This window comes from Ictalurus punctatus, chromosome 20 (assembly GCF_001660625.3).
Source record: "Ictalurus punctatus breed USDA103 chromosome 20, Coco_2.0, whole genome shotgun sequence".
Classification (NCBI taxonomy): domain Eukaryota; kingdom Metazoa; phylum Chordata; class Actinopteri; order Siluriformes; family Ictaluridae; genus Ictalurus; species Ictalurus punctatus.
Genome location: NC_030435.2, coordinates 6,826,470 through 6,847,458, shown reverse-complemented (window position 1 = coordinate 6,847,458; position 20,989 = coordinate 6,826,470). Strand labels below are relative to the sequence as shown.

Genomic DNA, 20,989 nt, shown 5'->3' with positions numbered 1-20,989 from the left:
AAAAGCAGGTATTTTGCTTCAAGTGTCTTCTCAGCATTAAAGAAAATAACTTTGAAAATTATATGGCTGGCTCGTCAGTTCATGGAGCAGCCCAGTGGTGTTGCATGAAACCCCTTATGAAAACATCATGAAACTTTATGCAAAGTATCTATCTATATGAGAATGTCAACATTTTTAGATCCTTGAAGTACAGTAAGTTATAAGTACATCCACTCACTGTTTCAGTGCCTCATGGGTACGCCCACTGCAGTAATATTCTATAGTGGACTGGACCATTCCTCTCCTCTACAGAAGAAACACAATGAGGGTTCCCATTACATTGAGGCTGTCCTCAGCCTTACCTAGGTGTATAACACTGAACTGCAAAAAGAGGTTGTTGGAAAAGAACTGTGACCCAACACCACCATGAATGATGCAGACAGACAACTGTAAACAGCTGTCATTCCAGTAAGATAAAGGCAAGCAATTATATTGTTGTTGTGCCTTCATGAGTAACCAGAAATACTCTCTCTTTGGTCCTCCTTAATCTACAGCCAGCTCCGCCTCACCATTACTGTCCACAAAGACAGTATATAGTTTTGCCTGAAGATCAAATAGTCTTGATTGTTATAGCCAAATAGTCTTGGCTACTTATTAGTGGCTCTGACTCCATTCAGCTCACACTCTGACACACACACACACACACACACACACACCAGCCCAGCTCACTGTGAGAGAGAGAGAGAGAGAGAGAGAGAGAGAGAGAGAACATCTTGCTAAAATAAGCCAACAAAAATAAGCAACAGGTGTGCCATTTTAATTGCCTTTTCCCTATACTCCCACTTGTGTTAAACCATGCCCCCACCTGCTACAGTAACCCAATGCCTGATGCAGTTCCAGGAACCATCCAGACTATGACTGCTTCCTCTCCCGAAGGGAGAAAACATTAGCCTCTGCCATCTGTGTCCCTGGCCTGTAGACCACATTGAACTTAAATGGCTGTAATGCCACATACCTACAAGTGATCTGACTGAGTACTCAGAGCTTCCGGCTGATGCACAGCACTGAGAAGTCCTCTCTCTCAACCATGTGGGACAGAACTTCCCCAGCCCTCTGTCTGATGTATCAGTTTGCAACACAAAAGGAAGAGAAAAGTTAGGGAGTGAAGCAAATGGGTCCCAAAGAGAGCTGCACTATGTCTGACCTAGTCTACACTAGTCAGTTGGCTGGTGAAGGCCAATTAATTAGACACCAATTTGTGATAATACTCCACCACCCATTTGGGTTGCAGTCTTATATAATTTATCTGGCATGCACACATCTAGCTAATAGATGGGCAGAAGTATGATATCTGGACTTCCACTTTACTTTGGTGTAGGTGGATATATATATATATATATATATATATATATATATATATATATATATATATATATATATATATATATATATAGACATTGTAGATACAGCAGCAGATTTGAGTGGAATTAAAGTGGCAGTAAAGTGCAAACTGTCCACATTGTAAACCATGTGAAAAACACTGAAGTAAAGTATATACAGTATCTCACAAAAGTGAGTATACCACTCACATTTTTGTAAATATTTGATTATATCTTTTAATGTGACAACACTGAAGAAATGACACTTTGCTACAATGTAAAGTAGTGAGTGTACAGCTTGTGTAACAGTGTAAATTTTCTGTCCCCTCAAAATAACTCAACACACAGCCATTAATGTCTAAACCGCTGACAACAAAAGTGAGTACACCCCTAAATGAAAATGTCCAAATTGAGCGCAAAGTGTCAATATTTTGTGTGGCCAAAATTATTTTCAAGCACTGCCTTAACCCTCTTGGGCATGGAGTTCACCAGAGCTCACAGGTTGCCACTGGAGTCCTCTTCCACTCCTCCATGACGAATTCACAGAGCTGGTGGATGTTAGAGACCTTGTGCTCCTCCACCTTCCGTTTGAGGATGCCTCACAGATGCCCAGTAGGGTTTAGTCCATCACCCTCAGCTTCTTTAGAAAGGCAGTGGTTGACTTGGAGGTGTGTTTGGGGTCGTTATCATGCTGGAATACCGCCCTGTGGCCCAGTCTCCGAAGGGAGGGGATCATGCTCTGCTTCAGTATGTCACAGTACATGTTGGCATTCATGGTTCCCTCAATGAACTGTAGCTCCCCAGTGCCGGCAGCACTCCCACCACCATGCTTGACTGTAGGCAAGACTCACTTTTCTTTGTACTCCTCACCTGGTTGCCGCCACACACGCTTGACACCATCTGAACCAAATAAGTTTATCTTGGTCTCATCAGACCACAGGATATGGTTCCAGTAATCCATGTCCTTTGCTTGTCTTCAGCAAACTGTTTGCGGGCTTTCTTTTGCATCATCTTTAGAAGAGGCTTCCTTCTAGGACGACAGCCATGCAGACCAATTTGATGCAGTGTGCGGTGTATGGTCTGAGAACTGACAGGCTGACCCCCCCACCCCTTCAACCTCTGCAGCAATGCTGGCAGCACTCATACATCTATTTCCCAAAGACAACCTCTGGATATGATGCTGAGCACGACCACGGCGAGGCCTGTTCTGAGTGGAACCTGTCCTGTTAAACCGGACATGGACATGTCATGTCTATGTTTCTGTGTACATGGACATGTGATCCTCTGCCAGTTGGATGGCATCAGTCAAGGAGTCAGGTAGATGGCACTGGACCCAGTCTGATGTTCTGGAGCTGTGTAATCCAACTGTCTCTTCAGCAGGCTACAGATTGCCCGGCTCATCAGGTGGGCTTAAATGTGCATCCTCTACACTCTCCTTGGCTATGTGATGAGGCAGTACCCTCAAACTTCTCCAGGTATGCCTTGGCATCATCCTGGGGTATCATGGGGTGTCATCCTGGCCAGAGAGAATCTTAAGGAGGGGCTCATGGGAGAAGAAGAGTAGGAAGACATGGTTTGTCATGGTTGGAGTGGAAGAACTTGAGTGGGCTTCACAAACCCCTGCCATCACAATTGTTGTGAGGATCTCCTACTGCTCCTACAGACACATGGAAGCCTGATGCTGTTGCTCCTGCATCTGTGCTAGAGATTGGACAATCTGGGCAAGATGATCAGACTCTGTGTCCATGTGCCATCTTTCTTTTGTTTTTGTGTATATCTCCTACTTAAAAGTTTTAGATATTCAAACAAAATGCAACATAAAACAAGGCAACCTGAGTAAACAGACAATACAGTTTTTATCAATTTTTTTGATTGAAGCAAAAAAAGTTATCATGTTAGAAACCAATTGCTCTCTTAAATTCAAAATCTGGTTGTGACACCTTTAGCAGCAATAACTACAACCAAACGCTTCCGATAACTGGAGATCAGTCTTTCACTTAATTCTAGGATAAGGATTTACTCCTATGCTTTGGATCATTGTTTTGCTGTTGACCTGTTGAGCTGTTGATACAGTTAATCTTGAGTTTCAACTTATGGACGGAAGACCAAACATTCTCCTTTAGGATTTTCTGTTAGAGAGCAAAATTCATGTTTCCCTAAAATATTGCAAGTTGCCCAGGCCCTGCAGTAGCAAAGCATTCCCACACCATTACACTTCCACCACCATGCTTGAGTGTAGGTATCACGTTCCTTATGTGGATTTCCGTATTTATGCCAGTTGTAACAGGACCCCTGTCTTCCAAACAGTTCCACTTTCAACTCATCAGCCCACAGAGCATTGGTATTGGATAGCTTTTTTGCTTCAATAAATAACGTTATCATTTAAAAACTGTAGTTTGTGTTTAATAAGGTTGCCTTCATTTAATCTTAGATTTTGTTTCATTTATGATACAGTTTAGCATGAGATATACACAAAAACAGAAGAAATGCCTATAATATCAGATCACTATTGTAGAGATAAATTGTGGCTGGCTGAAGAGACAGAGAAAAGCAGTTATTGGCTCTGAGAGAGGAGAAAGGAGAAGTGTTGGGTAGTAACATCTAACCCGAGGCCTAGTTGTAGGGAGCACTGGCAGACGTGCATGCCATTGCTCTGCCATCAGGAGATGCTTGGGGGTTAAAGGAGCTAACTCCAATAAGTATAGTAATCCTTTTTCAGAAGGAAAGTACACCAGAAATATCTTCCTGCACTAAATGGGAAACCACAAAAACAGTAATGAGAGAGAGAGAGAGAGAAAAAAATCTAATTCAGCAGCTGTCATAAAAAAGAAGAAGCACTTGAGCAGTTATTGCTGTACAAGTGGGCCACACCAGGTACTGAACGCAAAGATTCACCTACTTTTGCCACTGACAGATATGTAATATTGGATAATTTTCCTCAATAAATAAATGACCAAGTATAATATATTTGTCTCATTTGTTTAATTTGATTATCTTTGTCTATGTTTAGGACTTGTGTGAAAATCTGATGATGTTTTAGGTGATATTTATGATATTTATGCAGATATATAGAAAATTCTAAAGGGTTCATAAACTTTCAGCCACATACCTCAGTAAGGATTTCAAAACTTTGAAATCTTAGGATGTAGGCCTCACCATAGCGGAGAGACAGCCCTGGTTAAAGTGGTAAATTACCTACTACTGGCCTCTGTTCAGAGTTGTGTATCTTTGCTTGTATTGCTTGACCTTAGTGCAACTTTTGACTCCATTGGTCATACTATTCTCCTTGATAGATTAAAAATGTTGTTGGAGTTAATGGAATCCCCCTCTCCTGGCTCAGGTCTTATTTGACTTATCATTATCATTTTGTAGACATAAATGGTGTTCCCTTTCAAAAGGGAACTCAACTTTGCTTCCCACAGCGTGGAACTCACGCACCATCTAGTTCCCTTCTCAGGGAACAGGGTTACATGCGTAATCCAGACGATTTCTGTATGCATACTTAGGTTCTGTTTTAGACCCACTGCTTTCTCTCTCTCTCTATTAAGGCATATTGCTGTGATGTGCGGCAAAAGGTTGTTGAGATTCATAAAATGGGAAGTGGCTATAAGAATTGAAAATGCCCATTTCCACCATCAGGACAATAATTAAGAAGTTTCATCAACTGGAAATGTTATGAATCAACCTGGAAGGGGATGTGGGTCTATATTGTCTCAACACACTCTTCCACTGGCCAAAAAATCTCCAAGGATCACAGCTGGAGAATTGCAGAAGTTGCGTCTTGGGGTCAGATAGTCTCCAAAACTATAATTCGAGGTCATCTACATCACCACAAGTTGTTTGGAAAGGTTTCAAGGAAAAAGCCTATACTCTCATCCAAAAACAAAGTCAGTTGTCTTCAGTTTGCCAGACACTACTGGAACTTCAAATGGGATTGGGTTCTATGGTCAGATGAAACCAAAATAAAGCTTTTTGGCAATAAACACCAGAGGTGGTTTTGGCACACACAGAGAGGTAGGCATATGGAAAAGTACCTCATGCCCACGGTTAAATATAATGGTGGCTCTTTAATGTTTTGCGGCTGTTTTTTTGACAGTGGAACTGGACATTTTGTTAGGATACATGGTGTCATGGACTCTATAAAATATCAACAGATATTAAAAGAAAACCTGACTGTCTCTGCCAGAAAGCTTAAAATGGGCCATGGTTGGATATTCCAGCAGGACAATGATCCAAAACATACATCATAATCAACACAAAAATGGTTTACTGTCCAGAAAATCAAGGTCCTGTCATGGCCATCCCAGTCCCCTGACTTGAAACCCATCCCAGTCCCTTGACTTGAAACCCAGCATGGACCGTGAAATTTGAAGGATCTTGAGAGATTCTGTATGGAGGTATGGTCTCAGCCATCTATTCTCCAACCTCATCAGACATTACAGGAGAAGACTCAGAGCTGTTATTAAGTATATATAAGTATTGAAAAGGGTGCCAATAATTGCTGCACACCTAAATTTACAGTGATGTGCATGGAGTTGCAAGGTTGCAAGGAGAAAGAACATTGCTGCCCATCTGCAGTTTGTCGAAGATGGACAAGCCATGACGCAATTTAAAAAATACTTTGTGGATGGTTGAGACCAAAACAGAAATTATTGGTTTAAATGATAAGTGTTATGTTTATAGAAAAGAAAACACTTCATTCCAGCGTAAGAACCTTATCCCATCTGTGAAACATAATGTAGTGGTATTCATGGTTTGGGCCTGTTTTGCTGCATCTGGAACAGGGCGACTTGCCATCACTGATGGAACAATGGATTCTGAATTGTACCAGCAAATTCTAAAGGAAAATGTCCATGATCTGAATCTCAAGAGAAAGTGGGTCATGCAGTAAGACAACGACCTTAAGCACACAAGTCGTTCTACCAAAGAATATTTAAAGAATGTCAATGTCCTGACCTTAATCCAATAGAAATGTTGTGGAAGGACTTAAAGCAAGCAGTTCATATAAGGAAACACAGCATCATCGCAGAGTTGAAGCTGTTCTGTACTGAGGAATGGGCTAAAATTCCTCCAAGACAATGTTTAGTTTTACTAACTATTTAGTTGCAGTTATTGCTGCACAAGGGGGTCACAACAGATATTGAAAGCACAGCTTCACATACCTTTGCCACTCACAGTTATGTAATGTGGGCCAAAATTCCTCCACAGCAATGTGAAAGCCTAGTCTCCAGTTATCGAAAGCATTTGGTTGCAGTCAGTGCTGCTAAATCTGGCTCAACCTGTTATTAAGTTTAGGGACAATTACTTTTTTCACATATAGGTGAAATAGGCAGTGATATATAGATGTACAGATATACACTAGTGAGCGAATAACATTGATTATCAAGGTATGGGAAATATTTAACAGTAACCCAACAGATTTTTTTAATCCATCTGTTGGATGCAGGAGAAAAGGGAAGGTGTGAAGAGCTGAATAACAGATCACTGGGTTGGAGCATTGAAATGGCAAGACTTGTGTGAGTACTTACCAACAGTGGTCTGAGGAGGAATAAACTATGAACCGGTGGCAGGGTTTTGGACACCAAAGACTCAGTGATGTGTGAGGACAACAATCTCATCTGGTCCAAACCAATAGAAGGGCTTCAGTGGCACAAGTCACAGAGGAAAATTTAATGATGGTTACTCTACACTGGTCAGAGTGCCCATGCTAACCCACTGTTGAAAGCCTTTACAATGAATACACAAGCATCTGAACTGGACATTGGAGCAATTGAAAAAGATTGCCAGGCCCGACGTGTTCCATTTACTTGGGGAAGTATTGCCAGCAGGATGCACTGTGGGAAGAAACATACATTTAAAAAAAACAAAACTCCAAAACCTGATTATTTTTCATGTTCTTCAAAGCAACTAAACAATGCACACAAAACAATGTTATATTTCAGGAATGTTGGTTTTAGTATTGTTCCACTCTTAGTAAAAATAGAAAAAATTTGATATAAAAAAAATTTAACTGGTATAAACTACTATCAAGGTTTTGTGTGACATTTGAGACATTAAACTAGTTTTCAGTTCACTTCAAGTGTTTCTGTTTGCACTGTTTTACCACCATGATCAAGCAACAATAATACAGCTTGAAGCAATCCACACTGTACAAGACACTTGCATCAATCTGAGTCAACAATGTTAACAAAACTTATCACCCCTCCATTTGTACCTCTACAAAGATCACAGGAGTGAAAGACAGACATAGAGGCAGAGAAAGAAAGAAGAAAAGCAACAAAGTGATTATTGCATCAGATTGCATCACTGTTTCATTACATCAGATCTCTGGTTAGAAAAATACCAAATAAATACAGTGTACACTTTATGCTTAATGATGATGTGCTACAAATGGGTGGTGCAGTGATTTCTGGAATAAGAAACCTTGAAAAGTTGACTTCACACTCCTGAAGCCAACAGACCAAACAGCGCAATGGTAAGAAAGCTTCAAATATACATACTTTGAGAAAGTGAATATGTATTAGATAATCAATCTCTCTCTCTCTCTCTCTCTCTCTCTCTCTCTCTCTCTCTCTCTCTCTCTCTCTCTCTCTCTCTCTCTCTATATATATATATATATATATATATATATATATATATAATATTAATGAGTACCACTACTCGTTATTCATAAAGTTACGCATAAGTTTATTATATTTAAGGTTACTATTTTTTCCCTCATTAAATAATATAATATTTAGGAAGAAATATGCAAACTGTGTTTAAGCACAAGCGCCTTACTATTAACCCATAAGAGATGTAGTTTTTCTTTCAAATTTAACCCAGGTATGAATTATCCATAAATATTATGTTTATTACCTAATGCATTATTTTGATTTTATATAAATCTACCCTCAACATTGGTTGGTTATGAATGTATTTGCAATACTTACCCTTCTTGAAGGGTTCTCCTTGAAGCCCTATCTCATAGTGAAACATTCTGCTGTAGGGTTCAACATTGAACCTTTAAGGGTTCAACAAGAGGGAAAAGTATAGCCATAGGCATATTATGTTTTATGTGTCAGATTATTTACAATATATGTAAGTAGTTGCAAATGAAACGTAAGCAAATCTGTTTATTCAGTCTTACAAGCAATTTATTTCTGTTTATTCAGTCTTTCAAGCAATTTATTTCTGTTTATTCAGTCTTTCAAGTAATTATACATACTCTGGATTTGTCTTTTTTTTTTTTTTATCAGAAATTTGCAAAAAGGAATTAAAAACCCAAAGAGGTGTGGCACATTTATTATATATAAAAACTAAAATATGAAATTTACACAAGTATTCAGAACATTTATACCTGTACAGTCTGTAATGGTAAATGAGGAGAAGTAAATATAGTAATTGTTCAGTATAAACCTAGTCATTTAAACCTTTTCTTATAAATAAACATAACAGGCTAAAGGCCAATAAGCTTTATGCAAAGAAATTTTGCATGCTTTAAATAAATCTCATTATTGTGATGAGACATCCCCTGTGTGAAGTTAACTCTTGCATAGGTATAATCTCAGTGTACAGCTTTATACCACAGAGAATTCAGGCTCTATTTTCATGGCCATGGCACACACACGATAACAAGGTTGCATTTTCATGAGCATTGGCGCAGGTCTTATGACACAAATGTAAACAGGGGTTGGGTTTCAGTGAATACTTAAGTGTGGCCAAACAAATCAGGTCCTTATGTTTTCTTTAATATCCCAATGTGTGTTGTGCAGAAGTTTTTGTAATGACATTATGAAATGAATTGCGATTTAGTAGCCACAACTAACAGTTATAATAATCAAGTGTGTTGTATTTATTTAGTATTTGGATGAAGTACATAGCCTATCTATATTTAAATGCAGATTATGTTAGATAAAACTGTACACATTAGTGTAATGCATTAATTTATGACCACAAAAATAGCAACAGAGCTCAAGGGCGAAAACACACCAGCATTAAATTATATTTACATTGCCATGAAAATAAAGCCATTTATGTGCACTAATTATATGTACATTAATCTTTATGGCTACAGGAGAACTGTTCTGGTTTCATCACACCACTATTAGAGAGATATTACGTCTCGCCAGTGTATGCTCTGGAATTTATCTTTGGCTTCATCGGAAACCTGGTGGTGGTCCTAGGCTATATATTTTGCCTCCCTGCTTGGAAGTCCACAAATGTGTACCTGTTTAACCTGTCTGTGTCTGACCTCATCTTCGTGTGCACTTTACCTGAGCTGTCCTATAACTACGCTCACAACTTGAAGAAATTTAATTCTTCACTATGCATGATTAATCGCTACATTCTCAATGTTAACATGTACTCCAGCATCCTTTTCATGATGTGGGTAAGTGTGGACCGGTTCTTGCTGTTGTGTCACCCACAGCGAGAACACATCTTGTTGACTCTCAAGGCCGCATGGTTCATCACCATACTGAACTGGATATGGGTAACGATTCAAATCGCTCCCCTCATCATATTCATTGTCCAGGACTTGGAGCAAAATGGATGGACAGTGTGTCGTGATTTTGGGAGCCTGGGAGAGCCTAGAGTTATTCTGATCTACACCGTACTGCTCACCATATCTGGATATGTGCTACCACTTGTGGGTTTGTTTCTTTCATCACAACGTATGGTTTCTGTACTCATGAAAAGAGAGGAGATGCGTGGGAGATCTTTTCAAAGGCCAGTAAGAATCGTGAGGGCTTCAGCAATCATGTTTCTGGTGCTCTACACACCCATCCATATAATGAGGATTGTGCGTCTCACATCACGGCTTCCTGAATTAAATTTGTCACAGTGTATCATGGATTACATCAATTCGAGTTTCCTAGTTACCCGGCCCGTTGCATTTGCTCACAGTGCCGTCAACCCTGTGTTTTACTTCCTCATGACAGACAGCTTTAAAGAAGCACTGCAGGACAAGTGGAGGCTGCTGAAACGGATGCTAATGACGGCACCATAAATGTGCAGCCCCTATATATAGTAGTACTGTGTATATATATATATATATATATATATATATATATATATATATATATATATATATATATATATATATATAACATGTCCAGTTTATATCTCAGTTGTTGAATCATTTTATGTTGATACAAATATTTACAGATGTTAAGAAATATGCTGGAAAATAAAAGCAGTCGAATGTGAGAGTACGTTTCTTTTTTTGTTGTTGTTGAAATCTAAAATAGTTAGGACAGTTTAGACTTTGCCTAACCAAAGCATCCCACACCATCTGTCAAGCATGGTGGAGCAGTTTTATGGCATGGGCATGTATTGACTGGGTCACTGGTGTTTTTTGATGATGGAACTACTGATAGAAGTAGCAGGATGAATTCTGAAGCATAATGAGCTATACTGTCTGCTCAGATTCAGTCAAATGCTGCCAAACTGATAGGACAGCGCTTCACAGTACAGATGGATAATGACACAAAACATACCCTGAAAGCCACCCAAAGACTTCTTCATGCAAAGAAATTAAATGTTCTTAAATGTCTGATGACCTCAGCCCAAATGAGCATGCTTTTCACTTTTGACAAAACTGAAGGCAGAAAGACCCACAAGCAGCAACTGAAGGCAGTTGGAGTAAAGGCCTGGCAAAGCATTTCATCTGAAGAAACTTCGCATTTTTTATGTCCATGGTTTCTAGACTTCAGGTAGCCATTGACTGCAAAAGAATTTGCATCCAAGTATTAAAAATTATCCTAATATTTATTATGTTAGTTTTCTAATTACTTATGAGCCTGTGAAAATGGCTGTAATTTCTAAATGGTTACTGGTTACATCTTGATTGCTTCATTTCAGATCCACTGTACTGGTGTGCAGAGGCAAAATTATGAAAATTGTGTCACTGTCAAAATAGTAAAACAACAACAATAACAACAACAAACAAACACACACACACACACACACACACACACACACACACACACATACACACACACACACACACACACATCATAGGGACTCTATTCCCTGTTTAACCTCTAGCCTTTAGAAACTCATCATTTAGGATTAAAGGAATTTATTTGCCTGTGGATTAAAATGGCATTCAGAAAGTTTTGACTTCTCAGTCCATTGAGTTTTCAGTGGATAAAAAACAACAACAACAACAACAAAAAAAAACAGATGCAAATTCAGACATTTCATGGCAGCATTGTGAGCTACATTTGTAGCTTGAGTTGAATGTTGAGGACAATTTTTAAAAGAAAATGTGTGTTCTAGGTCAATCTATTGGTTATAGCTTACTGGTGTAGACCAACCTGCAGTATTTAGTTTGCAAACTGATTTTTAAGTATGCATATTTAAATTTTGACATGCATACTTAAAATTCTAGTATGCATACTTATTTTTCAAGTATGCATATAAACTTTGTGTCCATACTTAATTTGTGTACAACTTTTAAAAAAGTACACATATTTTGCATACTTATTGTTTAGTATTCGTACATATTTTTTACTGATTTGTACTTTCATATTTCTTTTCTTAAAGACTTCTCTGTATTAGTAAATTACGTAAATGTTGCTTAGTTCATAGAGTCCATAGGGTAATCCATAGGGTAAGCTAGTTAAACTTGCTGGCTCATGCAAATCTGACCCGGATGAATAAATTGGATGAATTAAGTGTTTCAGCATGATTCAGATGCTCAAACTGACATATAAGGAATAGTAAAAACTTAATGTTTGATGAATGATTGCAGTGGTAAATTGGCATCAAAGGTAGTGTTATTACTTTATGTTCCAAGGGCTGTAGGTTCGATGCTGAATTGTCACTTCTGTAGTGTATCACGGTTCCTCCTGGGCTTGTGTGGTTTTCCTACTGGTTCTCCAGTTTTCTCCAACCTCTAAAATTTTTGTATGCATACTTTATTTTTACATATGCATATAAACTTTGTGTATATAATTAGTTTCTCTACAACCGTTTTTTAAAAGCATACTTATTTAGCATATTTATTGTTTAGTATTTGTACATATTTTTACTGATTTGTACTTTCATATTTCTTCATATTTCTATCTACAGATTCTCAAGTTTTCTCCCACTAAATATTACTTTTATCCCTGAGCCTTACAGATGTAGATCAAATGTTTTGAGCCTTGCGATGCACTGCAATGGTCTGACAAAACAACCACTCTTGTAAGCAAGCATGTCAAAACACACACACACACACACACACACACACACACACACACACGCGCGCACACACACGCGCGCACACACACACACACACACACACACACACACACACACACACACACACACACACACACACACACAGTTGAACCCTTTCATGCACAGTGGTCACTACAGTGGACAGCTTTTCAAAAGCCATTTTCTTGCTATTGCAAGGATTTCAATAGAATAACTGCATAACAGCCACTAGAGTGGGCACTAATTCTTCATTTGCAAGCATGCAATCCACTTTGGTGGACACTTCAATAATTTTTTGAAAAATGTATGTAAAAGTAAAATGAAGGTAATTTTTTTATGCCTAAAGAAGAGTACAAACACACAGAGAAAAAAAAATCCCTGATCAGGATTTCATAATTCATACATGAAAGACTATAACCATAATTTAATAGTGGCAATAACTAATAGTTTACGATTAAGGGCACCAGTTATGAATATACCTGTTGTTTCTGATATTTGTAGAATGTTTTTTTGCCTTGTGATTATATTCACAATATATCATTATATTCTGTAACTTATTGTAAAGAAATCCTGGAACGTGGTAAATTTAAATATTTTTCAAATAGCACAAAATAAATATAGTAATGTAATATAGAGTTTTTGCAGGCATGTGCCTTTAGGAGAAACTATTGTTTCAGCAGTAAAATACTGTACTATTATTCCACTAGAACACCTATTGTTACTAATAAATAATTCTGAACGATAATTGGAGCTTCTTGAACATGATTGTACAGTTATTGTAATTATTTTGTTTCATTTTATTTAGCATTAAACAGAGAATAAGACTCTGTTCTCATTTACAGTGGCATCCTGCACAGCAAAGTAATAAGCACTAATAATAAATAAAAACTGGAATGGCAAACATTAAAAAGTAATTTGATAATTACAATTTAGTGATATTAAATAAATCTTATTGAAAGGAAATTCTCTTATATCATGTACTCTCTTATATTATGAACTGCTATCAAATACCTATAATGAATGTATACATTTAATTACCTCTTTGAATGAACTGATCACCTGCCATCTTTATTATAGTAGACTTATTTTGAAGTATGACCCTGGGTGCTGTGTGTTTTGTCTAAATCTGTCTGGCCCCTGCACCAGTAGAAACTGTCCACGCTCTGCTTCTTATAAATGTGTATAAATACTCTTGGTTTCATGAATAAACACGGACGTCCTCCGTGAGCATGCATGTGTCCGTGTGTGCTCACTTAGGCTCCCCAGATCTGAAACGCTCTGTGGAAAACCACACTTTCTAGCTCATAGCAGCACAGAACTAAAGGTTAATAGAAGTAAATAATTGTAGAACAGGCTGAAAGGGCTGACGGAGATCTGAAGACATAAATATGAGATTCCTGAGATACTTGGAAATCTAACACTTATGTATATTAAAATCTTAAATTAACTCTACAAAAAAAAAAAAAAGAACAGAAATTTAGGAGTTGATCTTATTGACCTTTCTGACAGCCACATGACATTTCATATATTAGATAGATAGACAGATAGACAGATAGATAGATAGATCACTTTATTCATCCCAGTAAGAAATTCACACATTACAGCAGCACTGAAAAAGTACAGTGTGAAAGCAAGCGCATTAATATGTCACCTAAACATACAGTTAACCCTTTATCACTTATAGGAGAGCCCCTTGTGGAGAAATGGCCACCCCCCATAGCACAATCCCCCCCATTCTGCAAATGAATAATCCAGCCATTCAAATGTCTCCAACCAGCATCATATCATATAACTATTTTCATTTTTACTAGGCCTACATGATGGAAAAATCCTCTAAACACATAATACAATTGCAGTTTCATGAATGAGAGTTGAAAATGGCTAACTACTCAAAGTGATTGAGTAAACTTTCATAATCTGGTTGAAAAATCATTTGTTGATGGACCTACAGTACTTCATATTAACCACAATTCCCACCTCAATAGTACAGTAAAAATGGAGGAAAAAAAAAAAAAGTTCTTAGCTCAGCAGGTAGCTTAAAGTTTTGCTTTATGGCAGCTATGGTAACTTAGCTGCCAATGTATGACATGATCGGACAAAAAGTTTGATTTATCATAAAACTTGCCTCAGGTTTTCAGGACTACCAGATTGATAAAATATTAAACAAACATGAGACTATACTAGCCGAGGGGAGGCATAACTAAGCTATCATTGTATGGGTTTCATTGATACAGTGCCATGCAAAGTACGTTAGCTTATGCTCCGCTCATATCATGTTCACGTAAACTGGAACTCATATAGACATTTACACACCTAGTTTTCCTGCTCAGCATGTTGTTAGTGATGTTAGTGTTTCAGTTTCAACCCCTTTACTGGTATAAAAAAACAACAACACGGTATATCCATTTTCCCTTTACACTAACTGTCTGCCAATAAGACAAGAGTATTTCCACATATTTTCCTGTAAACCCTGCTGATTGGTCTTACCTCTGTTCACTGAGGATAAAATACAATACTTTGTTCACCGAAGATACAAAATTGCAACACTGCCATCTCCTTTTACTGATGTTCTGTTATGCAGTGACAATCCGCTCCAACTGCAAAATCTGAGGAAAATTATTGGCGCCCCAAAGCTGGTGGCACCCTAGGCGACCTCCTAGTTCGCCTATGCCTAGAAACGGCCCTGCATGCACACACACACACACACACACACACACACACACACACACACACACACACACACAGCTTGCTTCGCTCCCAACTCTCTCTCGCTCTCTGTCGCTCTCTCAGTGTTCTCCCCACTTTATCTTCACCACTGCTCACTGAAACACAGAACATTTCATTAACAGAATTCTCCACGGAGATATGTGATAATATAAGCTTAAATATTCATTTACTTTTACCAATTTAAATAAACACATTTCTGTTCATAACCAGATTGCATTCTTTTTTGTGCTACTGATTTATTTCTCAGCCACATGTACCTAGCTAACTACAGTAGTTGTCAGCGTGCAGCACATTGAATTTGAGCCCCTGAGAGAAGTAATGCGTACACCTTCTCAGGAGACAGTAGCAGCAGTCAAACAGGCACACTCCCACTCACGTTATGGATTAAACAACATGAGACTGTTATTCCCATAGGCCTATATAATGCATTGTGCACAAGCGATGAAAAGGCTATAAGGTTTAACCTCATATTCTTATTCTATATTATAACTCATCATATGCCTCAGTTACTGACAAATTCAGTACTTGAATACCTATATCAAATGTGTAAAGTGCTTTGTAGAACCGCTAAGGTTAAAAGGCACCATAACAGTGCAGACCATTTACCATTAGATAGTCCTAATTAATTTTTGAGATAATGAATGAATGTCTGGCTCTAAAAAAAAACTAAAATACATTTAGTAGTTATGTAGTAGTAATTACCCTATGATACTAAAGCTGCACCGAGTGCACACTCATAACTTTGCTGACACATCTCAAGGCCATGTCCAACAATTTCAGCAAATATCTACAGCTATGGAAGAGATCATGCAGGCTTGAGAGAGGAACAGAGAGTACCCCTAACTCCACATCCAGGAACCCACATGAATAATGCAACTACTTCCACTAACCTGGACCTTTGGCTGAGAAATACAGTACACTATATGACAAAAAGTATGTGGACACCAGGCCAATCACACTTGTTGAACATCCCATTCCAGATTAGGTCCCCTCTTTGCTGTTTAATAACTGTCACTGTTCAGGGAAGGCTTTCCTCTAGATTTTGAAATTTAGCCAGTTCATCTAAAAAATGATCAGTGGAGGTCAGGACTCCACACCAACCAGGTTCATCCACACCAACCTTGGCAAACCATGATTTTATAAACTTTGCTTTTGCACAGGGGTACTGTCAAGCTGAAACAGGTTTGAGCTAGTCCTTGTAGCTCCAGTGAAACGAAATTTCAATGCTATACCAACAAAACATTATAGACATTCTGCGCTTCAATGTTTATAGCAATAGTTTGGGGAAGGCACACATATGGGTATGAAGGTATCCACATACTTTTGGCCACTTAGTGTATGATGGTTCCTCTGGAACATGTTAAGGATTTTAATGCAAAGTGCCATCCTGTTTGATAGGCAAGTGCTGTTGAGGTTTGAACACAGTTACAGTGAAGTATCATTACTCCTTTCCACTAGTTCCTTTCAACATTAAACAGGTAAAGGGAGCAAAAAAAATAAAAAAAATAAAATAAAATAAAATATATATATATATATATATATATATATATATATATATATATATATATATATATATATATATATATATATATATATATATATATATATTAAAATCTGCCTTGTAAAGTGCATATAACCTCATTCACATCAGTCATTCATCACGAACATGGGCTACTACAAATACTTGGTAATGCTATATGGGTTTGTGAATGCCCCTTCAGGTTTCTAGGCATTCATGAACAAAATCCTCTGAGAGTTCCAGAATCACTGTCATCAGTTACATAGATGACATCCTAATCTACTCAAAATCTGAAACCAAACATGTTCAACAGTTACAAGCAGTTGTAACTGACTCCTTGAATATAACTTGTATGTTAAACTGTACAAAAGTGAGATTTGAAAAAAATTCACAAAAGGTTAGGTAAGTTCCTGAGGTACATCCTGGATGAAAATAGCATTGATATGGACCAAAGCAAAGTTGAAGCAGTTACATAATCTACGAACCTACATCTGTCATAGGCTTGCAACACTCACTCAGTAAAATATGCCTGGGATTAGATTTTTGACCTCACTTTTAGAATGTGTTTTGGATTGGAAATACCCTAAGCTTTACATGTGTTTGGCCTGATATATTTTAACCCTGATATTTGTATTAATAAATCTCTTGCAAATGTATCCATATCACGTGTCTAAGAGGCCTATGTAACAATGATGAAAATACTATAAATTGGCTGGTGCAGAGATTTTTTGGAATGGGGAACTGTGAAAAGCTGACTACGCTCCCAAATAAACTAACCAGTACAATGGTAAGAATGCTTCAAATATGTATACTTTAACAAAAGTTAATGTGTAATAGATCATTTGTATAAATATATATTAATGAGGTCCATTATTACTAAAGGTTATTATCATAATTTTTTTATATTTAAAATAATATATAGGCAAATTATGTTTTATGTGTATATTTGCAAATGAAGCATAACCAAATCTGTTTGTTCAGTCGTTCAAGTAATTATGCATAATATGGATTATATGATCTTTTTTGTATTTTCATATTTAACATTTACAAGTATTCAGATATTTACAGTCTGTACCCTGTACAGTCTGTAACATAAAATGAGGAACAATTAAAGGGCATATTAATTTTGTTGTTTTCATGTATTTACTTTGTCTTTTAAACCCTTTCTACATAAATAAACCTAACAGGTTTTATGCAAAGAAATTTTGCATGCTTTAAATAAGTCTCAGTTTTGGGATGAGCAATCCCCAGTGTGAAATTAACTCTTTCAGAACTAATTTCAGTGTACAACCTCATACCACAGAGAATTTGGGCTCTATTTTCAATTTTCATGGCCATGGTGCACACACAAAAACAAGTTTGTATATATATATATATATATATATATATATATATATATATATATATATATATATATATATATATATATATATATATATATATATATCTTTATGAGTGTCGGTGCAGGTGTAATCATGGTGCAGATATAAAAAAGGGGCTGGGTTTTAGTGAATAAATTACTAAGAGCTATCTAATCAAGTTAGCTCCTGGTTTCCTCCTCTTGTGATCAGTATGTGTGCCGTGGAGCACAGTGATGTTTTTTTAATCGTGTGATTTATATTTCACAGATTTCATTCTGATTTTAGTAAAAAGTAACCATAAAAATTACAATAAATAAATAGTGCATTTTAGACTCACAATTAAAACAATTTCTAAATAAACTCCATGTACTCACTGTGTATTTTTATCAATAGAATGGATGACTGGTGGGTCACTGCTATCTACTTATTATTTATTTATTATTATGCTATCTGTTATTTATCTATTTATTTATTATTATCTATTATTGACAGCTCTATTTACTAAATAGATCTGATCATATTACAAGCAAACACATTTTAAGAGTTGAAAGATAAAAGGAAATTCTAATTATTTTGATTTTAAGATCATCATTTCAGACCAGACCTAATTAAAACAAAGCATTTAAGGAAGGATGAGATTGAATGTTGAAGCAGATGTGACACTACTGACTGTGAAGCTTATGCATCACTTATGGGTGTGTATATACAAAGTAGGACAGATGTGCATGTGGTTTTATGGTGTGTACCAGCTGGTGTGGATTTAAATGGATTTAAATGCTGGTTAAAATAAAACCTAGTGTATGACATCATAAAAACCATTACATTAACTGCATTTAATAGCCACAACTAGTTATTTATTTTTTTTTTTTTGCAGCTTTAATAAATAAATATGTTGTATTTAGTTAGTATTTGGATGAACTAGCCTATTTATATTGAAATGCAGTTAAATTATGAACATCCACAAAACCAGTTTTAAAGGGGTCATATGATGCTTTTTAATGCTTTCCTTTTCCTTTAGTGTGTAATGTATCTATTTGTGTATGTATATGATCTGCAAAGCTACAAGGCTCATAGTCTCCCACAAAGGGATTTATTCTATCTAAAAGAGAACACTGACCAAGACCTGCCTAAAACGCCTTAATCGAAGTCCAGATATTACTATGTATGAACGTCGCAATTTGAAAAGCATAATGGCAACATAATTTGACATTTTTTTAAACTGTATTTTTTGTTGTCACTTCAAGACATAAAGTTCTTACAGTGAAGAAGACAAATTAAGCCATTATCATATCGTACCTGAAAGGTAAGAGAGTTACAAAATAAAAACTTACCACTGCAAAACACTCTGCTCAAGTCATGCTTGCAAAATTGGTTCCGATTGATATGCTTGATCATCCACATTTTCAGAATCTGACTTGGGCTCAAAAGTTCAAATAATGAACTTTTAAAATAGTCTCATATGACTCCTTTAAGGTTGCACTTTAACAGGGAAATATTGTTTTATCCCTGACCCATTTTTGGAGCAAAACAGATTTGAAATTCAATTGAGTAGGTGGATTCTGAATGTAAAAAACCAGTTTGCACCATTCTACACACATTAGTGCAGCTCATCAATTTATGACCATGAACAGAGCTCAGCAACAGAGCTCAAAAAAAGAAAATATTGGATTGTGCAATCAAAAAACAGAACAAAAACAAAAGAAAACAACAACAAGAGAAAACAACACCAGCGATAACCATCAAATTACACTTGCACTGGCATGAAAAAAGAGTCATTTATAGTAATTACAATTACTATATAGTAATTATATGTAAAATAATCTTTATGGCTGCAGGACAACAGTTCCAGTGTCATCACTCCACTATTAGAGAGATATTACCTGTCACCTCTGTATGCTATGGAATTTACCATTGGCTTCATCGGAAACCTAGTGGTGATCCTAGGCTATATCTTTTGCCTCCCTGCTTGGAAGTCCACAAACGTGTACCTATTTAACCTGTCTGTGTCTGACCTCATCTTCCTGTGCACTTTACCTGAGCTGTCCTACAACTACGCTTACAATTGGAAGAAATTAAATTCTGTACTATGTGTGGTTAATCGCTACATTCTCCATGTGAACATGTACTCCAGCATCCTTTTCATGATGTGGGTAAGTGTGGACCGGTTCTTGCTGCTGTGTCATCCACAGCGAGAACATATCCTGTTGACTCCCAAGGCCTCGTTGTGCATCACCATCCTGAATTGGATCTGGGTGAACGCTCAAATCACTCCTCTCATCATTTTTATTATCCAGGACTTGGAGGAAAATGCGTGTCGTGACTTTTCAAGACTGGGAGTGGCCAAAGTTACTCTGATTTACAGCATAGTGCTCACCATAACTGGATATGTGCTGCCACTGCTGGCTTTGTTTATATCATCACAAAGGATGGTTTCTGTACTCATGAAAAGAGAGGAAGTGCTTGGGACATCCTTTCAAAGGCCAGTAAGACTTGTGAGGGCTGCGGCAATCATGTTTCTGGTGCTCTACACACCCATCCATATAATGAGGAATGTGCGTATTGCATCTCGACTTCCTGAATTAAATTTGTCACTGTGTATCAAGGACTACATCAATGCAGTTTACATAGTGACACGACCAATTGCATTTGCTAATAGTGCCATCAACCCCATTTTTTACTTCCTCATGACAGACAAATTTAAAGAAGCCCTGCAAGACAAGTGGAGACAGCTGAAAAGAATGCTAATGACTGCATCATAAGCAAGTCTGACTTATCAAGCAAAGGCAGCACTTATAACAATTGTCTTGCTTTCAAATCTGACTGTGGTGTACATTTAT

At 37.2% G+C, this 20,989-nt stretch overlaps 2 protein-coding genes across 2 annotated transcripts; both read left to right on the top strand.

Moving 5' to 3' along the window:
- The first annotated feature begins 231 nt into the window (after positions 1–231).
- On the top strand, positions 232–10,347 carry LOC108280278 (succinate receptor 1-like). The gene is made up of 3 exons (XM_053673811.1): positions 232–235; positions 2,650–2,762; positions 9,415–10,347. Exons 1-3 carry the CDS (start codon positions 232–234, stop codon positions 10,345–10,347), a joined length of 1,050 nt encoding a protein of 349 aa, XP_053529786.1.
- A 6,591-nt stretch (positions 10,348–16,938) lies between these two features.
- LOC108280277 (succinate receptor 1-like) lies at positions 16,939–20,989 on the top strand. The gene is made up of 2 exons (XM_017495127.3): positions 16,939–16,959; positions 19,988–20,989. The coding sequence occupies exons 1-2, from the start codon at positions 16,939–16,941 to the stop codon at positions 20,909–20,911; spliced, it is 945 nt and encodes a 314-aa protein (XP_017350616.2). The 3' UTR covers positions 20,912–20,989.

Excerpts from the sequence above, each read along its gene's own strand:
- LOC108280278 (XM_053673811.1), top strand. Across the intron at positions 2,763-9,414 it reads CAGATTGCCCGGCTCATCAG|GAGAACTGTTCTGGTTTCAT; the intron begins GTGGGCTTAAAT and ends TTATGGCTACAG.
- LOC108280277 (XM_017495127.3), top strand. The coding sequence starts at position 16,939 with ATGGGCTACTACAAATACTTG. Across the intron at positions 16,960-19,987 it reads TGGGCTACTACAAATACTTG|GACAACAGTTCCAGTGTCAT; the intron begins GTAATGCTATAT and ends TTATGGCTGCAG.